Source organism: Arachis hypogaea, chromosome 20 (assembly GCF_003086295.3).
Source record: "Arachis hypogaea cultivar Tifrunner chromosome 20, arahy.Tifrunner.gnm2.J5K5, whole genome shotgun sequence".
Classification (NCBI taxonomy): Eukaryota; Viridiplantae; Streptophyta; class Magnoliopsida; order Fabales; family Fabaceae; genus Arachis; species Arachis hypogaea.
Genome location: NC_092055.1, coordinates 6,492,521 through 6,502,873, shown reverse-complemented (window position 1 = coordinate 6,502,873; position 10,353 = coordinate 6,492,521). Strand labels below are relative to the sequence as shown.

The 10,353-nt window shown below is 29.1% G+C and overlaps 1 protein-coding gene across 1 annotated transcript; it reads left to right on the top strand.

Annotated features, from left to right (window-relative positions):
• Positions 1–201: 201 nt before the first annotated feature.
• LOC112784898 ((3S,6E)-nerolidol synthase 1) lies at positions 202–5,753 on the top strand. Its single transcript, XM_025828252.2, has 6 exons — positions 202–673; positions 2,572–2,989; positions 3,235–3,453; positions 3,537–3,675; positions 4,139–4,387; positions 5,205–5,753. The coding sequence occupies exons 1-6, from the start codon at positions 241–243 to the stop codon at positions 5,496–5,498; spliced, it is 1,752 nt and encodes a 583-aa protein (XP_025684037.2). The 5' UTR covers positions 202–240; the 3' UTR covers positions 5,499–5,753.
• Positions 5,754–10,353: the final 4,600 nt, after the last annotated feature.

The window sequence follows — 10,353 nt, the reverse complement described above, 5'->3', positions numbered from 1 at the left end:
TGGTAATTTCATCGGTAACCAAATCTGTCTGTATTAATCCATTTTCTAGTTGTAATATTATTCAATTATAAAAGTTTCAATTTTTGTCTATCAATTCATGATTACAATATGTTAGTGGAGGTATGTAGGGTCGCAATGATGGAATGAAGGAAAGAGGAAAGTGGTTATTTAAATACCTGCATGAATCATGTTATTATTCAAATTAAAGCAGATCCCTACCATCATAACCAATTGTGTGCCATGGCACTCCATTATTCAAAATGGTGTTTCCCAACATCTTTCAAAAAGCCTCATTATGTTGCAACAACAAAGGCACATCTTTCTCATGCTAACCAATGGAACATTCTTCAGCAAAACCCAAGAACTGTTTTTCAGGATGATATAAGCGTTAATCATGCAGAGAAACTGATGGAACTGAAGCATGCACTACTTAGGAACAGTAGTAGTAGTAGTGAAAATAATAATTCACTGCAAGGAATGCAAATGATTGATGCAATGCAGCGTCTAAATGTTGATTATCACTTTCAAGAGGAAATTAATTCATTCTTACAGAGGCAATATGTCGTCATATCCAGCACTTTTGGTCATGGGGGTGCCTTTGCCCACCATCATCTTCATCACCTTGCTCTCTGCTTTCGTCTCTTCAGACAACAAGGTCACTTTGTACCTCCAGGTATGCTAATTATTCATCTTTTTTTTTTTCAAATATTTTCTTAAGATTTATCTTATTTATTAATAATACAATTATTTTTTACGTAAAATTAATAGTTAAAAATAGTTAAAAATTAACGTATGATAATTTAGTTAAAAATATCAAATTATATATTTAATAAGAGAAAGTTTAATAATCAGTATTTTTATAGTATTTTTATTGAAATTTGGTCGTCCAACACTTAATCATTAAAAGAAAAAGAGTAAAAGACAAATACGTTCCTAACTTTTTAAAACGCAGACATTTTCGTCCCTCAAAATTAGAAAATACATTTCAATCTCTCACCATGTAAATTCCGTGACAATTATGTCCTTGCGTGAAATTGGTGCTCGAAACAGTAACAAAAATTGCTGAGGTGGATGAGTAGAGAATGATGAGAAGGGTTTAGGGTTGCTGAAGTGGATGGAGAGTAAATTGTTAGAGGACAATTTGGTCCTTAATCGCCATAACACTCAAAAACGACGCCATACCAAAATCCAAAAACACCCAATTTTAATCTCCAAAAATTGAAAATACCCATTTTCCTCAAACGTTCTCCTTGTCTTGCAATCCAATTTCAATCTTCAAACCAATAAATAAACCCACAAATAAATAAGAAACATAGAACCCAAATCCTTCTCCCAAAAACAGCATCATGCACATAAGCTTATATATTACTCAGACTTCAATTATAGATTGTGAGATCACAGGTTTAAAAATATCTTATACAAACCTTAAGTTATGTATTGCCACATGAGTGAAAGTGTTTAAGCTATTTACTATTTGAAAATATTTGACTTTTTTTTTTAATATTTAGCCAATACAATAAAATAGAATAAGAACAAAGAGAGAATTATTGAACCAAACCACGATCTCACGACCCAGAAGCTGAAAGGGCGTTGGGTACCGAGGGTTCAGATCCTCCACCAGAAAAACTGGGTACCAGTGATCCTTCCATGTGAACTTCGTGGACGAGCTCTTTTCATCGGCACCTTCATCAATTTCGTTGCTTTCTTCGGTTTCAACCTTTGTTGGTGGCACAGCAACACGTGGAACTGTTAGAGAGAGGGTTGTTCTAGTTCTCCATGTGATGGAAATGGAGTTTGGTTCGGTTAAAAATGGGAGCTTTGTGAAGGAGAAAAGAGGAAAACTTATGGGGGTTTGGTTCTCGGTGAAGAGAGTGTTAGTGTGGTTGAAAAGGTTGAAGAAGAGTATCGCAGTGCCATCAATGGTGAAAAAAAAAAACGTTTTCTTTTTGGGGCTTGAGGTGTTGTTAAGGTTTGAAGAGGGTTGTTAAGCTCAATCCACCACACGGCGTCGCTAATTTGTCCTCCACGTAAGGATATAATTGTCACAAAATTTACATGATGAGGGATTGAAATGTATTTTCCAATCTTAAGGACAAAAATGTCTGCGTTTTAAAATGTTAGAAACCTATTTGTCTTTTACTCAAAGAAAAATGAGTAATTTTACACCATTAAATATCATTGCACACTATTAAAAATATTAATGATGACTAATTAATGACTACATATTACAAATTTTATTGATCTCCTAACACTCTTCGTTTAATAATTCTCGATTATTAACTCCACATAAAAATAAAAATATCTGTATATAAATTTTTATCATATTTATCAGTTTCAAATAATTTGTTATATATGATTTATTTATAAAAAATTATTCACATTAAGTTGTTTAATTTTCATACAACTTCATATACGTGTGCACGATAATTTGAGAATAGTTAAATTTAATTAAATATATTAAATTATTTAATAGTTCTTAATTATTCTTTTTCTATAAAGATAACTTCGTATGATCACTCCTCTTATTTGTACTTTATTTGATCATGATCAATGGAAATTAAACATCCGCAGAGGTGTTTGAAAAGTTCAGAGACAAGGAAGGAAAATTCAGGCAAGAACTATTAGTAGGAGGAGGAGGAGACATCGTGAAGGGAATGATGGAATTGTATGAAGCCTCACAAATAAGCATAAAAGGAGAAGACATGGTAGATGAAGCTGGTGAATTCAGTTGCAAGTTCTTGAAGGAAAGATTGGCTTACCTTGACAATGATGATGATGAAGCCAAGTTTGTGAGGAGCACTATTGAAAACCCTTTCCACAAAAGCTTGCCAATGTTCACTGCCAGAGATTTCTTAAGAAACTTTCATGGTGGCATGAATAGTAATAATAATAATGATGATGAATGGTTTGGTTCCTTAAAAGCACTTGCAAAGATGGATTTCACTTTGTTGCAACGCTTACACCAGCAGGAAATCATTCAAATCTCTAAGTAAGTGTGTTTTTTATTATTTTGGATAGTACATTATTTTTTTATAATTATTAAAAATAAGGTGAAAATTCAAGCGAAGTCGACTTCACGTGAAATTGATATTGAAATCTGTTAAATGATTTGACTAATTTGACTGAATTTTCATTTAACGAAAATCAGATATTAACTTTTTTCACCTAAAAATAAATATATAAACTTAAATATTCATAATAAAATAAAAATATAATATTCTTTTTCATGTACAGATGGTGGACAAAACTTGGTTTAGCCAACGAGTTACAGTATGCAAGAAATCAACCATTGAAATGGTACATTTGGTCGTTGGCATGCCTCTCAGATCCTAATTTCTCAGAAGAGAGGATTGATCTAACTAAATCAATCTCTTTCATATACATAATAGATGACATTTTCGATGTGTATGGGACTTTAGATGAACTCACTCTTTTCACTGATGCTGTTTCTAGGTACATATGTTTCACTAATTACATATATTATATGAAACCAAAAATTATGGTTTGTTTAATTTGTTTAATATATAATAATGCAGATGGGATGTTACAGTTGCTGATGAGTTACCAGATTACATGAGAATATGCTTTAGGGTCCTCTATGATCTTACTAATGAAATCAGCTTCAAGATCTATCAAAAACATGGATGGGACGCCAACAATTTTCTTAGAAACGCAGTAAAATTAATTTCTTTTTTTACTTTATATCCTTTATTATATTATTTTCACTTCTATTAATATATAATAGTTATATCTGAACACATTTTTCAGATAAATTTTTTTTTAAGATTAATAAGAATTAAATTTTAAACTTTTAAATTATAAAAGTTCTAATATCATATTATAAAATAAATTCTTTTAAAGTTAATAAAAAAAAACATACATGAAAATTGTTATATCGGTTTTTATATTCTCTTGAAATTGACAGTACATGTTGACAAACCAGGTGTTCCATGCATCCATCACCAATATTTTAAATGTGTAGAAGAAAATAAAAAGTGACATATAAATAAAACAAAGTAGTGTACGTTTAAAAGAAATTAGAAATAACAAAAAATATGTTATTATTATTTATTATTACAGAATGTGGACTTAAGGGATTATATATATATATATATATATCCAATAATTTTTGGTGCAGTGGAAGAGATTGTGCAAAGCCTTCTTAGTTGAAGCAAAATGGTTTGCTTCAGGGAAGAGTCCAAGTTCCGAAGAGTACTTGAAAAATGGAATAATAAGCTCTGGGGTGCATATTGTGCTGGTTCACATTTTCTTTATGTTGGGTGAAGGATTGAACAGTGAAAATGTTAAAATCATAGACGGAATCCCAGATATAATTTCTTCTTCGGCAACTATTCTTCGGCTTTGGGATGATTTGGGAAATGCTGAGGTACAGATATTTTTGGTAATAATGCCATATATAATAATTAATTTGGCAAGCAATCATATACACAGCTACTACTTTATAGCCACAAAAATTCTTCATCTAAGAAAAATTGACTAATATTAGTTGAAAAAATTTGGTCTCTAATTAATTAAAAGATAAAGCACTAAATTAGTCCCTACATTTTTTGGCGTAATCCTATTTTAGTCTTTAAAGTTTAAAGTGTTCTATTTGAATATAAAAAATTTTCATTTAGTTTCAATGTAGCCCCATCATGAGGTCAAAGTTCAATAATTAACAAAATGTCCTACATGACAGCAATACAAGAATAAAGTCGATAATCTGAAGAATAAGTACAAGTTCAAGAGGAACAAAATAAACCGTGAATGCATCAATATATTTATTTATTATTTTTTTTACAATTTAAATAAAATATTTTCTATAGAACTAAAGAGAATGATAAATAAATTTATTGATGTATCCACGGTTGATTTTGTACCTTTGGAGCTTGTACTTATTCTCCAGATTATCGATCTTGTTCTTGTATTACTGTCATGTAGAACATTTCGTTAATTATTTAATTTTGACCTCACGGCCGGTAAGACTATATTAAAGCTAAATAAAACTTTTTTGAATTCATATAGAACACTTTAAACTTTAAGAACCAAAACAGGATTATATCCAATCATAGGGACTAATTTAATACTTTACCTTTAATTAAATTTAAAAAGAAAAAGAAAGAAGAAAAAAATGTCAGATATCCATATTTATGAGTAGTATTAGGCTTAATTAAGTTGAGTGTTTTGATATTTGATTTGTGAAGGATGAGAATCAAGAGGGGAATGATGGGTCATACGTGGATTGTTTATTGATGGAAGACAAAGGGTTGGCAAGGAAAGAAGCAAGAGAGGAAGTTATGAATATGATCAATGATGCATGGAAGAGGCTCAACCAAGAGTGCTTCTTTGAGAGCACATTCCCTAAGCCGTTCACTAAGGCCTCTCTCAATCTTGCAAGGATGGTTCCTTTGATGTATACTTATGATAACCACCACTCCCTTCCCATGCTTGAGCCTCAAGTCAAGTCTTTGCTTTATGACAATTCTCTTTTTCTTTAATCCATATAATTCAACCAAAATATTTTATTTTGTATTAAGTTTATTATTTTACATTCTTTAATTACTACTAGAATAATTTGATATTCTTAGATGTATTAAGTATGTAATTATAAATTTTTGAGAAAATTTCACTCCCCTTCCCTGCGAGATGCTAAAATGACATTTCCCTCCCCTCTATTTTATAAATGTACATTCCCCTCCTTTCTAACTTTTAAAAAATATCCTCTTTAATCCATTTTAAATTTTTTGTATTAACTAATATTAACTTTATCCATTTTTTAAGAAAAAATAAATTATTTTTTGAAAAAATACCCATTAACAAATTTTTTTTTATCATTAAATTTTGCTTACCAAAATACTCTTTAATAAATTATTTTTTATTGATTAAATTATATTTTTATTAAAATACTTTTTAAAAAAATTAATAATTAAATTATTTTTTTATAAGATACTTACCTTTCAATAATTTTTTAATTATTAAATTGTGATTTTACCAAAATTTTTGTTAACAATTATTTTATATTTTACTATTAATTTTTTGATATCAATATATATTATTTTAACATTAAATAAAAAAATCTTACCACTGTTAATATATATAACAATTAATATATATTGATATTGAAAAATAATCTTACTAAAATTTTTTATTTAATGTTAAAATAATATATATAAATATCAAAGAATTAATAGTAAAATATAAAAAAATTATTAACAAAAATTTTGGTAAAATTATAATTTAATAATTAAAAAATTATTAAAGAGTATTTTAGAAAAAAAATATGATTATTAAATTTTTAAAAAAATACAATTTAATCAATAAAAGAATAAATTATTAAATAATATTTTGGTAAGTAAAATTTAATGATAAAAAATAAATTTTTTGTTAATGGGTACTTTTTAAAAATAATTTATTTTTTCTTAAAAAATGGATAAAGTTAACATTAGTTAACACAAAAAATTTAAAATGGATTAAATATGAGGTTTTTTAAAGGTTCGAAGGAAGGGAAATGTACATTTATAAAATAGAGGAGAGGAGAGTGTCATTTTAGCATCTCATAGGAAAGGCGAGTGGAATTTTCTTTAAATTTTTTGTGCATACAATTATGAATGTTAAATTAAAACAAATAAAATAATTTTAGATTATTATCTTCTTAAAATTATTGATAATACAATATTTTCAATAATAATGATGATTAATGAGAGCTGACTTAGGTTATTTTCATAACTCAAGAGTTGTATAAAAACCCTAATTGCTTGAATTCAATAATAAAACGTATATAATCGAGAGAGATAAAAAATGTTAAGTTGATATTATGCATCTTAGCTTGCTAGTTGCTACCTTTGTTATTATACACATGATTCAGAAACCCAACATATTTACGTACTTACCCCTAATAATAATAATAGGCTAAGAAGGTTTTTCTTTTTATTGTTATTGTTTTTAATTAATACTAAGAAAAGAACAAAGTAATTGCATTGAGACTTAAACTTAAGTGATACATGTGGTCCCTTGGCATGGAATATGTAATTTTCTGTGAATGGAAATTCATAAGATCATATACTGTTGATCCATATGCCATCATATAGGTAGGATGCAAATTTTATTTATTTTCTTGTATGTGGTCCTTTTTTATTCAACTTTGGGGTAAGCTTGGTATTGTAAATATTTTTTAAAAGTTGCCTATTTTATTTTATTTTTTAAAAACATTTTTCTAGAATTTTAGCTGTTATATTCGGTCAAATAAAAATTATTTTTAACAATTACACTTTATAATAATAAATAATAATAGATAAAATTACTTCTAAAATTTAAAATAACTATAATAGATATAAATATATAAAAAATATTTAACGTATATATTGGTAGATTATATTTTTAAAATTTTGAACGTACAAACTATAGCTATAGCTTTTAAAATTGGTAAGGATAGCAGATAAATAAAACATAAAGTATTCAATCATGTTTTCTGAATATATAGTTTGTTAGGTGTCGGCTTCAAAATAATGAAAATAAATCCAAACATGAAAACACCTTTTAAAATAACTATATATTACTATATATACACGCACAAATCTTAAAGAATAAACTACCATTTCTATCTACGAAAGTTAAAAATGCTGACAAATCTATTCATAAAAAAAAAATTACTATTTGTACCTATAAAACATGAATTTTATATAACAAAATTATCCAAATTTGTACCTATAAAACATGAATTTTATATAACAAAATTATCCAAATTTGTACCTATAAAACATGAATTTTATATAACAAAATTATCCAAACACTAAAGAATCACATAAAAATCCCAAATTATCCTTATTACATCATCCACCCCTTCTTCTCTCCTTCCGTCTCACCTCGCCTGAGCCAAACTTTGAGTTTAAGGTTAAGGGTATCACCACCTCATTTCCTTCATCACTACTACCACCACCATCACCATTATACCTCTATCATCATCTTTTTCACATAAAGCAACAACAACAACAACAACAACAACAACAACAACAATAGAAAAAGCAAAGAGAAAAAATGAAGAAGACAGTGACATATCCACATAAAAAGCAAATGCTATGAAATTGAGAAGGGAGAAATTTGTAGGTGTGGTGTGGTTTCAAACGGCAGATGAGTCACTTTCGTGGCCCAATTCATCCATGCCCTTCACCACTTTGAGTTTCCTGTTTTTTATTTTCTTCTCGCTCCTTTCCATAACTCAATCTTCAACCTCCTTAGGCAAGACCCAAACTTTAATTTCAGCAAGAACAAAAGCATTAACTATAGTGTTGCTGTTATTGCTTATATTAGTAGTAGTAGTAGCGGCAGTTTCGACTGAAAACCCTAATTTTCTGAGATCATCGATTCCAATGTTGGAGTTGGGAATTGGGGTTAGGGTTTGGGGTACACTAGGAGGAGGGACAAACGGATTATGAGTCAACTTAAAGAGATTTTGCAGGTAAGAGAGAGTGTGGGGGCAAGGAATCTGAAGATGGTTCTTGTTGTTGATGATGGTGAAGCCCTTTTTCTGGGTTGAGAATTCAAAGAAGAAGAAGAAGAGAGAGAAAAACAAAACACAGAAGGAAAGGGAGAGAAAGAGAAAGAGGAAAGAGTTGGCAGCGTTGACGGAATATGGCAGCAGCGACGAGCTCAGAAAATGGAAGGAGAGAGAGGAGATGGGTTAGTGGTAGTGGTGACAGTGGTGGAAAAAAGATGATGCGGATGATGATAAGGGTATTTTGGGATTTTTATGTGATTTTTTAGTGTTTGGATAATTTTATTATATGAAACTCATGTTTTATGGGTACAAATGGTAATTTTCTTTTTTTTTTTTATAAGTAGATGTGTCAGCGTTTTCAACTTTCGTGAGTATAAATGGTACTCAACCTTAAAAAAAATGTGAGATATAAACAATTTGCGAGTTGTGAGGATTGAATGTTAGAAGATTAAAAAATTTTATTTTAATTATTTAATTAAAAATATTGAATTATTAATTAAAAATAATAATTAATAATAATAAATTTTGATAATTTTTTAATATTTTTCAATTAATCGTGTTGTTTTATTCAGAGAAGTTTATTAGATTCACATTCGAAGATATATTGGAGGAAAATGTGGCTGTGTCACGCGTGATGCATGATGATGATGATGGATAGTGATTTCACTCAAAATTTGAAACATATAATTGGGAAAAAGTTCGTTGCTTTATATAGATATATATACCTGTCACTTCTATGTTCAATTTCAGAAAAGAATTGAGATTACGTGGATCTATCGCTTGAAATTATGTAACTATGGTGGTCATACACACAATAAATGATTTGGCTTATTTTTTAATTTATATCTCCTTTTTAGAACAATCTTGAAGTGTACAAAAACGTGTTATAAATAAGGGAAGATTCTATGATATTTATTGCAAAAAAACATTGTCCACATACATATAGATGTTATGTGGTATTCTTTTTCGCTAACACGTGGCATGCTGATATTTATTTTTGTGGTTCAAGACTGTAATGAAATTGTTGATATGACTAGTGTGATCATTTGTCTTACAATTAATAAATTTTAGTTACGGGAGTATTTTCCTTTTTTATTTATCTCTTTTTGATTAAGTAAATTGTGGTCAAGCTGCTGTTGCTTTTTAAATGTGGTAAACGGACCTATTAATAAAAATGATTTTTTATATGAAAAAGCAAATGATTTTTTACAAAATATTATCATTTAGACAATGAGCATTGACTCTCAATACTGTGATACAATCAAATTTTTGTTGGAGGAAGAAAATCAAGTAGTTAGAAGCACTAAAAAAGTGAGAATGAAGGAAGAAAATAAGAAGGATCATGCTATGGAAGAGGTTGTAGTGAAGCCAAATAATTTGAAAAAGTAAAATATAGATAAAGATGTGAACCAAGAAAACAATCAAGCCAACCTAAATACCAATATAGCTCCCAGAAGATCTTATTGAGACATAGTGGTAGATGATGAATTTAGAAAGCTTAATCCCTATGAAATCGTAGAGATAGTGTCAGAGGAGTATCTCCTAAAAGACCCCTCTATTGAACCAAGTTTAGATGTTTCAGATTCTTCCAATCTTAATCCGATTATAGAAGTCTCTCTAGAAGAATATGAAGAGTGCATATCTTAGAAACTTTTTTTAATTATCAAATCATTGGGTAAGGTACTCAACCTCCAAGCCTTGGATAGGTGAGTGCAAAGAAGATGGGTTAAAAATGGCTCTATAAAAGTTATGGATCTGGCGGAGAATTTCTTCTTAGTTAGATTCACAAGCCAAGATGATTACGTCCATGTCCTATTCGAAGGTCCTTGAATGATTGCGGATCACTATCTCCTAGTTCA

Bases quoted from the DNA above. Each gene is read 5' to 3' on its own strand.
- LOC112784898 (XM_025828252.2), top strand. From the start codon at position 241: ATGGCACTCCATTATTCAAAATGGTGTTTCCCAACATCTTTCAAAAAG. The intron at 3,454-3,536 runs GTACATATGTTT...ATAATAATGCAG, and splicing joins TTCACTGATGCTGTTTCTAG to ATGGGATGTTACAGTTGCTG. The intron at 4,388-5,204 runs GTACAGATATTT...TGATTTGTGAAG, and splicing joins ATGATTTGGGAAATGCTGAG to GATGAGAATCAAGAGGGGAA.